We start from the raw sequence: 17989 nt of genomic DNA, 5'->3' as shown, positions 1-17989 counted from the left end.
ATTAGGGCGTAACAGCTTTTGTAAACAATTAATTCTCTCGTCGATTTCTAGCAACTCAAGGCACCCCTACACAAATCAACATATCCATCGGGTAGGGGAAGTCTTCCCCTATTCGATGGTAATGTTGATTTGCCAGGAAGAGCCATGTCTTTCGAGAAATCATCAAGAGAAGCCATTGTTTACAAAAGCTGTTATGCCCTAATTCCAGCTCTATCTAGAAATGTCCAACAAAATAATTAATAATTTTAGGGAAAATCGTTGCAATCTTCAATTGCAACGATTAATTACCTTTATACATAGATAAGATATAGTTTCAGTTTTTAGTTTTGATGTGAATTGTTATACTGACATGCAGTTTTAGAAGTCCTGTTTAAAATACTGAATCTCTAAGGCAGGAACAATGTAAAATCACTTAGATTTATATCATAAAAATTACAGCAGATAAGTTACTAGGTGGCTTGAGCACCTGGGTTAAAACGAAAAGTAATTTTTTTTGAATTTTGAACAATTAAAGAGTTAAAATCTAAAATCTAAACAATGTGTGACTCTTTATTAAATCCAATGGTACATATGGAAAGGTAAATACATTAAGAAGTCATTTGTTGTATAAACATTCTATTTTGTATGAAATCCTGCTTGAAAAAGAGGGGTACAGTGCGGTGTCGTGACCAGACGTGATTTCTGGACCATCAATTTCCAAGCGGCTTTATCTGGATCTTCTTTCTTTTTTTTCTAGTTTTCACTAAACAGACGACTTTTTATATTTTGCTTCTGTTCGTTACGAACTCACTCTTAAGACTGATTTATTGTGTCCTTTTTATCAACTAGCCTACTATTGATCTCTCTAATGAATGTCAGCATAACAACTGATATATTTGTCCTATTCTCTACATGCGGATTGTGTTTAGAAGGCTACAAATTGGGTCTACACCCTAGTTCCTGCGGAAGTGAAACGAGGCTGATCTTTCATAAAAACTCGATGGTCCCATGATCTTTAACAGAATCGATGCAAACTTAAATTGTTCATGCACACTATATAGGTACAGCCCGAGTCTCATTGCCAGAGGGGGCTATAGGCCTGAAGCCTCGTCCATAAATTATTTTAATATAATATGAAAAATAAAAAAAAAACCTTACCGGGGGTAATGGATATCTATTACCTGTACAGTACAGGTAACAGATATCTATTATCTTGGGTCAGATTTTTTTTCACATGATTTTAATAATTTTGGGAGGGGGTGGCTTCAGCCCCATAGCCCCCCCCCCCCCATGGCTACGTGCCTATCTAGGAGCCGTGTAAATCTGAAAATGGTTGCGAGTTTATTTAAGTTTCGAGTGAAGGAATTTCCGATGTTACCCCGGTTATAAAGCAAATCTCTAATAGTAATCGGTGATTTACGAAGCTGCTGCCCAACACATTGCTCTTTTGAAGGAAAGGCACTTGAAATGTATTGCACCTGAAATTGAACCTAAAACATTTCTCTGCCGGCGTCCTTCTTAAGGAGTCGGTACCGTAAAATGGGGTGAAGTTGATCATTGATGGAAGCTGACAGTACAGCGTTAAATTTTCGTTTTTCAACAATTATTTGGCTGTGAAATAATTTGTTCAGTGTTTTATTAAATAGTTTAAAAAAAAATCGCTGCAATGTGCTGAAAGTGATAAACTATGCAACTTTTAACTGCTCCGCTGTTTTCCGAAAACACTTATTTTACTTAAATTCGTATCATAAAAATGATTTATTTATCATGAGCATGAGCATAATTGACCGCCTGAGGATGCAACTCCGTGATTGCCAGGTCAGCTGTAATTACACAGACATTGACGTTGCTTGGGACCAGTGCTGATAAAAATCATTTCTTCTCACTCAACTTAGCTGAAAATGAAGACAACCTTACCAAAAAGACCAACTACCTGCATGAATTTGAATTTAGGCATAACAACATTCTCTTAAGGTTCAATTTACTTTGAAAGAATTGATAAAAATTCTAAAGCAGTTTTTTTCGACGCATTATTTTAGATTGCAAAAAACTCGCGTCATTTTACGTAAAATATCAAAAGGAATCGAATAGTGCGAGCTTTTTGCAATCTTAAATAATGCGTCGGAAAAAACTGCTTTTGAAATTTTCCAAAAAGCATCAAAGTAAATTGAACCTTAATCTAGGCAACCTCTGAGTATCGAATTTAACATTTGTTTTGCTGGATGTTCATTATCGCTTCTGTTGTTGTCAATAGACGAGTGCACGGATGGATTTGAGTTCACTCACTCGACAAAAAGTGACACAACAGCGGGACCCTGTTTACTAAAAATGAACACATATGTGTTCATTTTTAGTAAACAGGGCCCCGCTGCTGTGTCACTTTTTTTCGAGTGAGTGAACTCAAATCCATCCGTGCACTCGTCTATATTAGGTTTTGCACCGTCGGGGTTAACCTCAAGCTGATAACAGTTCAGTGGTACTGTTTACGTGGACTTAGTCGTTTTTTTCTTGGGTAGATTTTCTCGATAATTTGTCAGCCTGTAGTGAGATGTAAACCACACTTCTGCAATATCTACGAGCAACATCCTTTCAACGCGCTGTTCCTCGACAATTTTTAAGTTAAAATTCGAAAATTTTAGAATATTTTTTTTTCGAAAAAACGACGAAGTGCTTGTAAACAGTAACAATGAACTGTCAAAAAGGTTCAGCCTACACGGTAAGAAAAAAGTACCCAACGGTCAGTTCACTTTTACCTACTTTTGACTAGTTTGTCTCCTTTTCTCCTTCTAATGTTGTCAAAAACGGAGGAGCAAAACCACCCAACAGGGGTAGTAAAGTGTGGGAACCCAACGTTGAGTATAATCATATTTACCTATTGTTGGGTACAACTAACTTACTTTTGGTTAAAAAGCCAGTGGAAAATTCCATACGAACTGCACACAAGTAAATGAAAATTACTTTGACCAGCTTTACCTACTTTTGGGTTCCTGCACTATAGTGCCGAGATGAGTGAAAAGAACTTAATTTTGGGTACTTTTTTCTAACCGTGTATTAACACTGAGTTCATTTGTGACGTCACGCTGCAGAACCTAATTAATATTCGTCTTCATCTTGGTGGGGATGATCAAATGCAATGAATATTTTCATTTTATACAAATCTCGATTACTTTTTCTAAGGGACGTATCAGCTTTTGCAAACAATGCATTTGATCGTCGATTTGACGTAAGGGGCTGCTTCAGTGCCTACACTCCGCGTTGGAAGAGTCAATATTCGAAGTGGGAAGCCTGCCAAACAGACGCGGACCGTTGTTGAACGCCGTCGAATGTGTCGAGCCAACAAGAAAGCGGCCAAAGGTAATCCTAATTTTAGGATTTATTCAATAACCACTCAATTTAAAAAAATAATAATAATGAATTGTTCATTTGGGAGTTAAGTTTCTAAACCATTTATTTTGTTATAATAAACATTAGTGAATGGAGCATCAAAAACAATCTCGTAGTTCTACGTCAACAATGCGGTCGTGCTTTGGACACAACCCCTAAACTTTTTTTTTTTAAATTTGTATGGGCGGTGGAAAATTGTCAACACCCCCCCCCCCCCACCCCATAAACTATCTACGTAGTTTATGAACAGCCCCTAATTGGTAGCTCGCCCACGCATACTAACACCACTAGCTGGTAGGGGGAAATTTTCCCTATCTTATGGTAGTGTTAGCATGCGTGGGCGAGCTGCCAGTTACGTGCATTGTTTACAAAAGCTGATGCGTCCCTTTGAAAAAGTAATCGAGGAATTTAGCGCTGAAGAACGTGTCGTGTTGATTTTTTCACACAGATCTATGAGAAATCATTGCCTAATGCTGAATTGATGATAATATCGAGGTTTAAGGTTCTGGGGTCGACAATATGCAAAATAATCATTTTGCCCAAAATGAATTTGATTATTTTGCTTCATCGTCATAATCGCCCATTTCCGTTCTATCGATCAGAAAAGATCAATAATATCAATTATTTCACCGTGCACAAATCCATAATAGGTGTTTTCCGATGCGTTAGTACATTAGCTACAACATACACTGGAGTCGCTTTTTACGCGGGTGATACGTCCCGCGTAAAAAAAAACCGCGTAAAAAAAAACCGCGTAAATTCCGGAATCCGCGTAAAAAAAAACCGCGTAAATTCCGAAATCCGCGTAAAAAAAAACCGAGTGAAAAAAGACCGTGTAAGAAAAAACCGCGTAAAAAGCGATATACCGCGTAAATTCTGAAATCCGCGTAAAAAAAAACCAAAATCCGCGTAAAAAAAAACCGCGTAAATTCCGGAATCCGCGTAAAAAAAAACCGCGTAAATTCCGAAATCCGCGTAAAAAAAAACCGCGTAAAAAAAAACCGTGTAAAAAAAATCCGCGTAAAAAGCGACTCCAGTGTAAATCCTATTACAGTGCATTGTATGAATATTTACGCTCATTGTTCTCAAAACAAAAGAAGAGCTTCTAGCGAATTCACTTTTTCTACCATCATCACTAGGACGAAGAAAATCTGATGACGTTTCAATGCGTTTGGACGGAATTGAAACTCGTCGAACGAATTTAGAATCAAGAAGCAGTATTAGATTTTATATGCCGCGTATTCCTTGATGTATAATGAACTCATTTCTTCATTTCGCTCGTACGTGACAGCGAAGAGTTTCAAAACAAACGCAATTCTTCTAGGGGAAATGCTCCTATAGTTGCGGTACGTTAGAAACGTTAGGTTCCTATAGTTGTGCATGGAGACTCGATACGCAACTATAGGAACCTAACGCTTCTAACGTACCGCAACTATAGGAGCGTTTACCCTACACTGGGTTGAAGCGCTACTCCATGCGGGCGACGGTAAATAATGCATGGGACAAGCAATCACCTTCAATGTTTAAATACTGGTGATCTAAAACTAGGCAACACCAGCGCCGGCCACGTCCGAATGCTGGTCAAAAAAGGAATGGGTAGGAATATGTTGACGCAATACTCACTGTAATAACAGCCGAGAACACCACTGCACTTTCACGAGAAACCAATGGGATGTTGGATAAAAGGGTTGAGATTGCAGCAGGATTCGTTTCGGTTATACTACGATATGCTGAATTGATGTCCTAATGATTCAAAATCACGAAGGAGTTTGAAATTGAACCCACGGTCTTCTACTCAGTAAACCAAAAGATCGCCACTAGGCCACCGAGCTCCTGATATTACAAATCAATTACCAACTTCCTGTTCAACTTGTTGATAATAGGTTTTGATCCCGGCACGACCTCACCAACGACGACAACAACTGCTCTTGAGAAGGGTTTTATATGGATTTCCGAACAAACACCTCTTTCCTAAAACTCAAACATTACTTCTTTTACATATCAGTCCCTCCAACCGAATTTCATTGCGCTGTATATCGCAGTATGAAAGAAAGCCGATTGAAATTATAAATCTATAATGTGAAGGAGCTTGAGATTAAACCCACGATTTTCTGCTCAGTATGCAAAATTGGTCACCACAAAGCCACCGAGCTCCTTATTTCACAAAACAATTGCGACCAACTTCCTGTTAAACTTTTTGACGAAGGACTACGCCTGTGACTTCTAAATGGGGATACATTTTGTGAAAACCAAAAATGGGACATGTAACGAAATTATGAAAGATTTTGAACCTTAATAACTCAGCTGCCCCTAGATCAATTTCAATAATTTTATCACCAATCGATCAGATATATTTCTACGCATCAATAAAAATGATTTCGATTGATGATTTTCAACAAAAAAAAACTATTGAAAACGTGGTAATGTCAAGCATTGTCCAATGAACGAATAAAAAGTGATAATTTTATCACTGTTTTCATGAAATAAACGTTCTCCCCAAACCCAGTCATCATAATCGGGCACCAGTTGGTTGCACATCATTCTGCTTTAATCTGAAAAGATATAAAAGAGCGCTGCTGTCTAGCCTCAACTCATTTTCGCTTCGAATGGTCTGGTGAACAGGCAGCAGAAGCAGCAATAGCAGGATAGGAAGGTGGTGGCAGTTTAGGTAATCCACTCTTCATCTTCTTCTGCTTTCTTCGCATAATCTTCTGTCGCCTTCATCAGCTTCCATTTTTGCCCTTAGGCAGCGGCAACTCTTCTCCTTCGTCTTCTTAATTTTTCTTCGTTCTTCGCTTGATCTTCTACCACGCTTTCTTCATCTTTTTCTCCATTCATGTCATTTTCTGCTCCCAATTTGTATGTTTCTTCTCCATCATCCTCTGTTTTCTTCTGTTGTCCTTAACGTCCTCTGAATCCGCTTCTCTCTTTTCCGCGTTTCACAATGTTTGATAGATATTAGCTTCATGCAGGAACTTCAGGGAATCTTGACACTGAAGCGTGGGGTCTAGAGAGCGCGAAATTTTATTATGGGTGCGGTATGCCGAGCAAAGCCATGTATCGCTACAAGCGGTGCGGTGCAATCTCCAATCTGCACAAAACAATCCTGCACAAAAAGCCGTCGAACGGCTGTTCGACACATTTAAGTAAGATCTCCATACAAAAGACATTATTCGTCTTACCTTTCTAAAGGGCGAACACGAAATTATTGCGACACCGAAAATGTCATGCCAATTTTCTTATAATGTTTAGAATCAAACCAAAATTTTAGGGTAGTTTTATACATATATTTACTTCAAAAATCAAAAGAAAAGTTAATCGATGGAGCCTTGAGTGTAAAATTGAACGCATTTTCGCTTGATGCCCTCCATCAAAGTCTTTACAGTCTCATCCGGTACCAGTTTCTCAGTTTTTTTTTCCATTTTCTTAACATGTCCTTCTCGTCTTTGACTGTCTTCTTGCTCTTCCGAAGTTCCCGCTTCATTATTGCCCAGTACTGCTCCACCGGGCGCAGCTCCGGACAGTTTGGCGGATTCATGTCCTTTGGAACAAAATGGACAGAATTGGCCTCATACCACTCCAGGACACTTTTAGAATAGTGGCATGATGCCAAATCTGGCCAAAATAGCGGAGCTTCGTCGTGCTGCTGCAAGAACGGCAAAAGGCGCTTCTCGAGGCACTCAGATTTGTAGATCTCGCCATTTACTGTGCCCTTTGTCACGAAAGGCTCACTCCTCAGTCCGCAAGAGCAGATGGCCTGCCAAATGAGATATTTGGAGGCGAACTTCGACATTTTCTTCTTCTTAAATTTGTCGTCCACATCGAACTTGCTCTTGCCGGTGAAAAACTCCAACCCCGGAATTTGCTTAAAATCGGCTTTTATATACGTTTCGTCGTCCATCACACAGCAGCCATATTTTGTCAGCATCTTCTCGTAGAGCTTCCGTGCCCGAGTTTTAGCCGTCGATTGTTGCCGCTCATCGCGGTTTGGGAAGTTCTGTACCTTGTATGTATGTAGTCCAGCTCTCTTCTTTGCATTCTGGACGTAGCTCTGCGACATGCCGATCTTTTTAGCCAAATCACGGCTTGAGACGTTGGGATTTGCTTTAATCATCCGCTTCACCTTTCCCTCCGTCTTTTTGTTCTCCGGTCCCGGTTTTCTTCCAGCTCCTTTGCCGTGGTCCAACGTCAACCGCTCCTAGAACCGCTTCAACACTCTGGAGACGGTTGAATGGTGAATGTTCAACATTTTTCCCAACTGCCGGTGCGACAGGTCAGGAAATTCCAGGTGTTTGGAAAGAATTTGTTCTCCCAACTCGCGTTGGTTCACCTCCATTTTCGTTGAATCACGACTTCGAGTTTGACAACATGTACACAATACACATCAATGAGAAAGTGTGCAAAATTTGGTTGATTTTTACCCAATGGTAAAAAAGTTATGCCCTGTTGAATGTGTCGCAATAATTTCGTGTTCGCCCTTTATACACTTTGCACACACAAAAAGTTGACCGCACGTAACTTCTAACCTAATGCTTGAACTCTACAGGCTAACGGAAAGGAACGAGAAATGTAACATTGAATTCAGTCTTTTAGACTTCTCACATTTTAAACTTCACATACCACGAAAAACACGCCGCGACACTAAGTACACTTAAGTATCAACTACTCGCACTCTCGCCTCTTCCACGGTTAAAGTCAAAGTGAACGAGTAGAAGATCCAGAAACCCGCAGATAGATGTGGATTCAACGGTCATCCTGGCCGGAAGTACGTCAAATTACCGAAGTAATTCAACGACCTATCAAACGACAATTCTCATGAACATTCTCTGAAAATCATTCAATGCTACATCTCTTTCCTTATCATGCAATTTCAAAATCTGTCTTGCTCAAATCTATTTTCGGTTACTCTTTTATAAGAGAGCACGGTTAGGATTCGTACTCCGGACTTTAACGAACAGGTAGCGTATTCGGGTCAAATGGAATTAATTGGCTGAACGTATTGGGAACTCATTGCTTGTTGTATGGCAAGTGTAACTCTACATGAGAGGACATTCCTTGGCGGGGAACACATTTACGATTTGATTGTAAAAACGTAACTTCATGCAATTTGATTAAATGAGTAAATTGCATAAATATGAATTCTGTATAAAAAAATAACTAACAAAATAAATAATTAAATTAATGAAAAGCGTACTTGTTACATATGGCAGATGCGCAAACGAGTGAGTACTCGCTGGTCGGCAGAACTTATCTGATCGATCCACTATTTCGTGTCACGTTTTATCTCCTTCGGCTTGACTTCTGAAAGTGGCGCCCATCGTGCCTCCCACTGTTGACGGACGGCTTGGTTCATTGCCTTAATGGCATCTTTGCCTGGAATACCGATATTGATTGGCGGATTATTTCATGCTTCTCCGACGAGTTTGTCCGCTTCTTCGTTGCCACGGATGCCGAAGTGAATCGGACGGTTTTGAAGCAGACATTCAATTTCTTGGATCCAGGGATGCTGCGATTTGCCACTCTCTATTGCTGAAAGACAGCCTAGCCGAATCGGACAGAATGATCAAGTCATTTATTGTACTCGCCTCGTTGACAGCCGATTTGATCGCATAGTTTTTTTTTTTTTTTTTAAATCTTTATTTTAGAGATTTTTAGCCTGAGGCTAGTTCATCTCTTAGCTTTGATCGCATAGGCCTCCGCATAAAAAACGCTACATTGTGACGGAAGACCTATTGCTCTCTGCACGCTACCGCTGAATACTCCTGCTACTACTTTATCTTCACACCTAGAACCGTCGGTATAAATAGCCGCCCAATAGATAGCTTTATAGCGGTTTTATAGCATTCTACAAGCCTAAATCATGGTCTCCAGAACTCTCATACAACTAAACTTGTTACTTGGGCGTAGCACGGTGAAACCGGTTTGCCAGCAACTCCTGAATGATGGGGGATCTCCCACTTTCACCTGTCGTTTCACGTCCCAAACAATGCGTGGCTTGGGAGCGATTGGCGAAACGTGTCCGTACAGCGATGGTCGGAAAATTTATATCAACCGCCGCCAGACGATCGGATACCCGTTGGAAGACTGAAAAGTCGACATTTCTGTGATCCTTTTCCAGCAAGCGAATGGCAATTCGAGCTGTAGCTTGAAAAACCAGGAGATCGAACGGTAATGTGCCCGCTTCAGCCATGATCGCTGAAATCAAGAGTTTGCACAACCTTATCCTTCGATCTGCTGACAAGTCCAATGCCGTAAAGAATGCGTGACGTAAAGATTGGTGATCCTATGCACAGAAGAGACTCGCGTTGCCCTCGTGGAAGTTTAGCCCCAATCATTTTAAGAATTCGCAGCCTTGAGTCGCATGTAGTTTTCACAGTCTTACAATGCTGTTTGAAATCAGTGACCGGTCGAGGGTGACACCGAATCTACGATTCACCATGCGCTCGAACACCTTCGCGATACAGTTGGTCAGAGTGATAGGTCGGAAAGCTGCAGGACCAGACTCAGATGAATGCGGCTTCGGAATCGGCACTATTATTCCGGTTCGCCAGCTGATAGGGTACACGCCACTACACCAGACTCTGTTTAGAAGCTCCAGTAACGCGATCTTGACGCATACATGCAGACGTCGGAGCATCGGATACCCTACCGAGTCAGGACCTGTAGAGACACTACGTCCTTTGTCCAGTGCCCACAGAAGCTCTTCCAGGGTGAAGTCCGAATTATAGATTTCGTTGGTGTTTGGAAGAGAGTCCACGCGATCCCGTTCCGCTCTTTCTTTCGCTGCTTGGAACAGTGGGGGATAGCTAGAGGTCACCGATCTTTCGCAGTAGCGTTTCGCCAGTTCTTCTATGAAATTTGATTCTTAGCTGATTCCTCGTAGTGTTCATAGGTCCACAAAAAAGTACGATCCTGCATTTGCGACGTCGACACAAACACAACGATTAATTCCATTTATATTTAGATAAGATTTAGTTTTAGTTTTTAGTTTTAAGATGCCAATTGATATTCTGACATACAGGGATGCAGGTTGAGAAAACCTGTTTAAAATACTGAATAACCACAGCAGAAACAATGTAAACACACTGAGATATATGGCAAAACAATAAAGGCTGGTAAGTTACTGTAGTAGCTGGTGCACCTAGATTCAAATAAAGTGTTTTTTAATTTGAATTTTGAATTTACAAAGAGTTTAAAAAAGTATGTGCAGTACACATGAATATTAATATTTGTGTATACATTTCTGGTTGAAATGCTTTTTTTGGTTCGAAAATTCAATTTCACTATCACCGAAACAGAGTAATTTGTTGCAATATTACACTTTGTATCATGTCCTATTGTTATCCAGCTGATTTAGAAAGACGACAACGATGAAAAATCATTACGCCAAAACTAGCAAACCTCAAAATAAAGTTAAAAAAAAACCTTCCAAATGCCTAATAATTAACTAGTTCATCAATTCATGACCGGTACATATCCCGCAGTCATCATCTCAAATTTCACTAAAAAAAAATCTATCACACACCATCGACACATTGATCTCAGTCTCTGCTGCATCGCTCAGAGGTCTGCCACTCAAGCTGGGTATGGGTACCAGTCCGTCAGTCAGCCATCAGGCTAATGGATGTAGCTTCGTTTTTAAAAGCAAAATCAACAACCTACACACCATCTAGGACCAGAGACAACACGTTTCATTCGCTTCAATCTCTGCGGATTTTTTTTCAGCACACCACATTCCAAAGCACATCGACGGACACAGATAGCCAGACCAGCTCTGGAAATTAAAGATGTACAATTGTTCCATTACCTCACTTTCCATTTCCGATCCGGAGCGCTCACCCACCAACATCAAGCGGAGCGCATAGAGCTACGGAACTATGATTTATCATTTTTCAATTTTTTTGTTGCCTCCCTCCTAACCCGATTCTCGACGGATAATCTGGATCTGACTGGAAGAGGTAACCATTGCCCGCCAGGATTGGCGAGGATGGTTGATTCTTCAAAAGGCGTCTGTCTGTAGGCTACAACGATAGCAGAGAACAGCGATAAAAAACAGTTGATCAGAGTTATGGACATTAGGGTGCTTCATTCTGAAAAAAGTGATGAATTTCTGATGGGCCACCCTCCAGTTCGATTCATAGCCCCAAAATATGAACCTGTGCAAAAATTGGTAAAGATTGATGAAGGTTTAGAGGTCGCGCCAATGATTTGAAATTTGTATGGGAATTACTATGGAAGAATTTAAAAAATCGCTTATATCGCTATAACTTTGCTTCTACTTGTCCAAATGTCGAAAAAATTTAGTATGTTATTGCTATGGCAATAAACAAAAAGCCTACAGTTGCTACGCTCAGTTTTGCAGCGTATCAAGAATTATAAAAATGTGAAAAAATGGCAAAATAGGGTAAATTGACAGATGAATATGTACAAGGCAACAACGCCAATTTCATCGCAACAACAACAGGCTTGTTGATCATTGTCATGACAACCACATATTTTTTTTTTTCAACGTTTGGACAACTACAACCAAAGTTAGAGCAATGTAAACGAAAATCAATAATTTCCCATACTAATTCACCAAAATCTCCATACAAAATCCAAATCATTGGCGCGACCTCTAAACCTTCATCAATCTTTACCATTTTTTGCACAGGTTCATATTTTGGGGCTATGAATCGAACTGGAGGGTGGCCTATCAAAAATTCATCACTTTTTTCAAAATGAAACACCCTAATGGACATGTGCTTTTTAGAGCTGCTCTCTAGAGCTTGTGGAAAGCATATGATGGACTGAACAGTAACAAAAAAAATCTGCTGGGGGCTGGTAATAAGGCTGATGACTAGTCGACGGAGTGATTTCCTATTGGATAGCCGGCAGGGGTTTTTTTTATGAAGCTTGTTTGTCAGACTGGAAAAGTCAAACGGGCCAAACGTTGAGGCTCTGCCAGTATGTAAATTCGTTCATGTCTGAAGACTGGACCATGGCCTTTCGGTTTAAATCTGCTTTGAAGGTACTTGCTTCCACTTTGACAGCTGGTACTGTTGCTTCCTCGAGGGTGAAATTTTCAGGATCTCGGATTTATGCTTCTCGTTAGGAAAAAATGAATGATCAATGATTAATAGAAAACAGGGCGATGAAAAGCTGTGTAATAAGCCATAAAAACTCAATTTGTTCACGCATGATAAGATAATTTATTAATTTTCAAAATTTCGACACTAGTTCTCAAGAGGTTATGATTTTGGTCTTTAATTAAAGAATATAGGTATGTTCACACACTTAGAAATTATAACCGACTTCGGTAATTTTATCCAAACTTTCAACAGCTGAACTGTTCTGTAAAAATCAGGCATTTTAAATCATTAGTTTTTAAGCTTCAAAACAAGGAAAGCTGTACAACAATGACAAGACTCGATTATTTAAACAAAGCTGGCAGTGTTTGGAAATTAAAATTTGGTGAAACAGCGTTTGAAATGAGGGTTCAGCTGTTGAAAGTTCGGTAACAAATTCGGTAATAATTTCTAAGTATGCACGCTAGAATCGGTCAAAAAGCTTTTACCCACTGACAACATTCCCGACCAAACTAAAAACGATGCACTAAATCTTACCAATGTTACGATATCTTTTCATTCCAGAGCGAAAGGCTACCCGGAACCCGTTGTAACGTGGCGCCGTGAAGATAGCACCGAAATCGTTCTCAAGGATGCAGCCGGCACCAAGCAGTTGGGTAAGTGGATCGAACGGCAAAATTTGGCACTGGATCCAAAATCAGAAATGTTAAACTTTGCATAATTGTACATGGCTATGGTTTGAACTTTCTTGCTTATCTTTTAAAGGCTGACTAAAAGTAAATTGGTACGCTTCTCGTGTACCGCTAGCACGCCTCTAGTGTTAGGAATCGAAAATCTTTGACAGTGGTTTGTTTACACTTCTATAGAGAACAACTGGTGCAAGTTTGATCAAAGTACACACTAAGATTATTTCACAGATTTCTGTAAAATTTTACCAAAATCTCAACAGCTGAACGTTCGGTAAACAGTTTTAAGTTTTCCTGTAATTTTTTACAGATATCTGTGAAAAAATCACAGATATTTGTGAAAAAAGTACAGGAAATCTGTGAAATTGATTACCGAACATTCAGCTGTTGAGATTTCGGTAAAATTTTACAGATTTCTGTAAAAAATTCTAAGTGTGTAGTCGATCGCGTTCAGAAATAACGTCGAATGGAACTCGAAAGAAGAAAAAAAAATTGTGCACAAACAACTGAAAAATTTGGAGTGGTCCGAATCCAAGCTGGCTAAAGTGCTGAAGATGCCGAAAACAACAATTTGTCGAGTGCTCAAAACCTATAACCTACAACCCTGAGTGAGGAAAGGAATCAGTAGACCTACAAAAAAAACTCGAACCAGGGATCGTTAGCTGCGCAGCAAGGTGTTGAGGTGCGTTAAAGCCAACATCGGTCTTTCGATCCAAGATATGGCCAGAAGGTACAACGCCATCTTTCAAACGATGCGGAACATTCTTGCCAGGGATACAAGGATACAAGTCGTACAAAGACAGTAAACATCCGAATGGGCACATGAAGCAGAATTCCGTGGTCAAACAGCGTGCAAGGCTCTTGTACACACTTAGATTTTTTTTTGCTGAGATGGGCACCACCGAGCAGCTCGGCATTATATTTTGCTGAAAATTCAGCAAAAAATATGTTTGTTAGCTGAGATCTCGGCAAAATTCCCGTTTGTTAGCTGATTCTCGGCAAGTTTTTCACTGAGATCCAGCAAAATAAAATGCCGAGCTGCTCGGTGGTGCCCTTCTCGGTGAAAAAATCTAAGTGTGTACGACCGTGTTTTGATGAAACACAAGGGCTGCACTTTCATCGATGACGAAACATACGTCAAACTCGATTTTTAGCAGCTTCCCGGTCAAAAGTTTTACATCGCGTCGCGACTGGACGTAAGAATATGCCGGTAAGATTCAGGTTCGTGTTTGCCGACAAGTTCGCAAAGAAAGCCATTATTAGGCAAGCGATTTGCCACTCGAAGTGGCATCCCAAGTTTACATCGAAGAATGCCTGAAAAAGTGTGTATTGCCATTCATCCGCAAGCATAGGGGCAAAGTTATCTTTTGGCCCGATTTGGCCAGCTGCCACTACTCCAAAGTGGTTCTGGAGAGGTATGCTGCCAACAAGATCGATTATTCCTCCAAGCTAATGAATCCTCCGAATTGCCCGGAATTTCGACCAATCGAAAAATACTGGACAATTTCAAAGCAGCGACTTCGACGAAGCGGCGGGGCAGTCAAGGCCATCAAACAAATGCAAGAAAAATGGAAGAAATGCGCTGATTCCGTGTCCGTTTATACTGCGCGGGCGCTTATGGGCTCCATCAAGAAGAAGGTTCGAGCTTTCATGCGAACTGGAGAAATGTAACCATCTAATGATGTAACTTTGAAGTTTTAATAATAGTACTGTAAAACAACCATTAATGAACTTTTTAAACTTATTGGATCACGAATTACAATTCGCTTTTAGTCAGCCTTCATATAGATGTCAAATCAGATTAAATCTAACGTACACACTCAATTTAGCTCGGTAAAAATCGCAAATCCCAACTAACAATTTTCACAATGCAAACGCTTTACTCATTTCACATATACAGCCTCAAGCTGTATTTCAAACGTTATACGATATGAGGAAACCTTTACTCAACCTCTATACAAGCAAATCTGGCGTACTTAGTCAGCTACTTATGGCTGTAGGGACGGTTGAGACAAGCTCTTATCATAGAGGTAAAATTTTACAAAAGACCACTGGGTCCCGAAGAAAATCATTATTATTTTTGGCTCACTCAGTACCAGAACAACGGTCCCAAGCAGTCCCAAGCTATTTCACTCACCCCTGCATGTTCTGCATGAATCCACACACCCCTGATGTTATCTGTCAAACTTTCATAGCGAATCAAAACAAACATAGTGTAGTAATAGAATTTCAACTAGAATAGTGTACGTTAATCGTTTGCTTGGGACCAATAGGCTACTAAAGTGGTGAGCCAATTTAAAATCGTTAGTTTCGTATTGATTGTTGCTCTTATTGCATATCCATTAACGCTTCTATACAGCTGTTATCCTGCTGTTTAGTTGTGTGTGAACTTGAAATGCGCTTATTCAACCTTTTCCCGGTTATCCAATAATCACTACACAGCTTTCTCTTGAAGCCGGGTTAAATACTGTTTACGCTTTTTTTATGAAGGAATTTATTGAGTTTATTTTGCTGTAAAATCAAATTAATCGAAATTAGCTACAAATCATCACCAAATTATTTACCCTGCACCGGAACCTGGAATCGAACTCGAGACGACCTCATTGGCAAACCTTGACTCTACGCCAACACTTTGAACTGATGTAAACAATACAACATGCCCTTCTACAACAAAATCGCTGAGTAGAGGCTTTATACTAGTGCACATGAATCACTTTTCTCGACTAGATACTTCAGTTTTGTACAAGAGCAAAGTAAAAGCTGTAAAACTGCACACGTCTAAAACTAAACCTAGTTGACTGTTAAAATGCTTCTGAAGTTGCTCTTACACAGTTTATTAGCTGAGTACAGGATGTTTAGTTGTTGAAAAAGCACTTTTGATGTTTATGTTATTCAGCAAGAGTGGTTGGTTGTGTAGAAGCCACCAAATGAGTAATATATTCACTTTATTAGCTTTGGTTTGCAGTAACAAGTTGAAAGTTGATTAGTATGTGTATAAAAGAGACATTTTTGGCTGTGGTTATTCAGTGCGACTGACAAATTGAATAATGGTTGTGAAAAAGTTGAGTAAACGCTCTCCAAAACTATTTTGCTAGCTTTTGCTTGTAGCTGAATCTGCAGCTTCTTTTCAGCTACTTTACAGCACAACGCTGGATACGTTGGCTTATAAAGCTGAATATGTTAGTTGGGTTGTCGATTAGCTCGAAATTTAGTTTTGCTGGTATCTCTGCAAAATATCTATTTCTAGATATCTCAGCATTTGTTTTTACTCAGTCTAACCAAAATCAAATGCAGAACTAACCGGCTGTTGAAATCTTGGCAATACAAATTAAGTGTGTACGATCGTTTTGGGTTATGAGTTCAGCTTTCAATTAACCTCAGGCTGTAGGACGGATCTCTCTCCCTCTGTCTAATTTGGTAGTCATTATACGCACGGAATACTATCAAATAACACTGATTTAAACGCTGGAACGCGCAAAAATGGGTCGACAAAAAATCGTTTCTTTCAGTCAAAATTCATATCACAAAATTCTTCTTATTTTTCTTTTGGTAGTTCGATTCATATATTTAAAGGAAATAAATGTTCGTTTATTCTTTTGGTTTGCCAACTCTGAACTGCCGTGCCTTCCGCTTAAACCCTTCCATTAAATTGTGTACAGTGGTCCCATCGACCTTATTTGCCGCCGAACGCCTGTTAGATTTAAACTGCTGTTTTTTTTAGATTCCGTTTGACCAAGGCCCAATACCGTTCGATAGGGTGGAGTTCTGGGCTGTTGGGAGGGTTGTGGTCTTTGGATACCACAACCACCATGTTGTTCGCATCGTACCACTCGATTTTTCATTTTCCCTATAGTGGCAGCTCGCCAAGTCCGGCCAGAACAGCACAGGTCAATTATGTTGCTTTAGGAATGGTAGCAGCCGCTTTTCCAAGCACTCCTGGACGTAGATTTCTTGATTGATGGTTCCTATACTGATGAAAATACCGTTTTTTAGACCACACGTGCATATGGCCTGCCAGACGAGATAATTTTTCAGGAACCTCGATTGTTTGATGGTTTTGAAAATTTCAGCCACCTTCCTTTTTCCTGATGCGATATAAACCTCCTGTCCCGGAAGCTGCTTGAAATCCACCTTCACATAAGTTTCGTCGTTCATGACGACACTGTCGAACTTTGTGAGCAGATTCGTATACAGCTTTCGGGACCGCTGCTTTGCCGACGTGTTTTGTTTGTAATCGCGGTTCGCCACCTTAACCTTCCTAAACGTCGACAACCCGGCTCGTTTCTCGGCTCGCTGCACAGTAGTATGGGAGACATTGACCTTGCCAGCGACATCCTGCATGGAGAAGTTAGGATACCGATTATATTTCACCGCCACCTTCTTCGTCGTCGCTGCCACGTCCAGATTACGATTTTTTTATGCTTTTTAACAGAAATACACCAATTTGAAGTTGACCAATTTTGCGTGTTCCAGACTTTATTACGGTTTTTATTTCTGTAGGTTACTATGTTTTTGGATTTAGATTTTGCTCCGCATAGGCTTTCTACCTTATGTCTTCAAAATTGACTTGTACTTTGTAGCCACCTCAGGATCACGCATCATCAGTATCCATTAATGAACCTTCAAAGAGAAAAGAATACAAAATAAAATTTGACGTAATGTTGTATTCGTTTCGTTCAGCAAAATGCTTCAACCATGTTCACTGTAATTTCCTTGATTGAGTTTAACTACAGTAGAGAGCCTTTAGCCAATTGTTATTCAGAGAAGTATCGTTGTTTATCATTTTTCTGATACATTACAAGATACATTTAACTGATTTATATGAAAAACGTTTAGAAAACCTCTCCATTAATGTATTCGTGATACCTCATG

At 40.0% G+C, this 17989-nt stretch overlaps 1 protein-coding gene across 1 annotated transcript in view; it reads left to right on the top strand.

The window, feature by feature from the left end:
* DIP-alpha (Dpr-interacting protein alpha) overlaps positions 1-17989 on the top strand; it is a 361511-nt gene that overhangs the window by 318583 nt on the left and 24939 nt on the right. The window contains exon 5 of the mRNA XM_065225809.1: positions 12996-13087. Within this exon, the coding sequence (XP_065081881.1) occupies positions 12996-13087 (92 nt within the window). The remainder of the gene's footprint in view (positions 1-12995; positions 13088-17989) is intronic.

This window comes from Ochlerotatus camptorhynchus, unplaced genomic scaffold (genome assembly GCF_037179485.1).
Source record: "Ochlerotatus camptorhynchus isolate MF236.1 unplaced genomic scaffold, CSIRO-AGI_Acam_v1.1 ptg000237l, whole genome shotgun sequence".
NCBI lineage: Eukaryota > Metazoa > Arthropoda > Insecta > Diptera > Culicidae > Ochlerotatus > Ochlerotatus camptorhynchus.
This window is presented reverse-complemented; position numbering and strand designations above follow the sequence as displayed.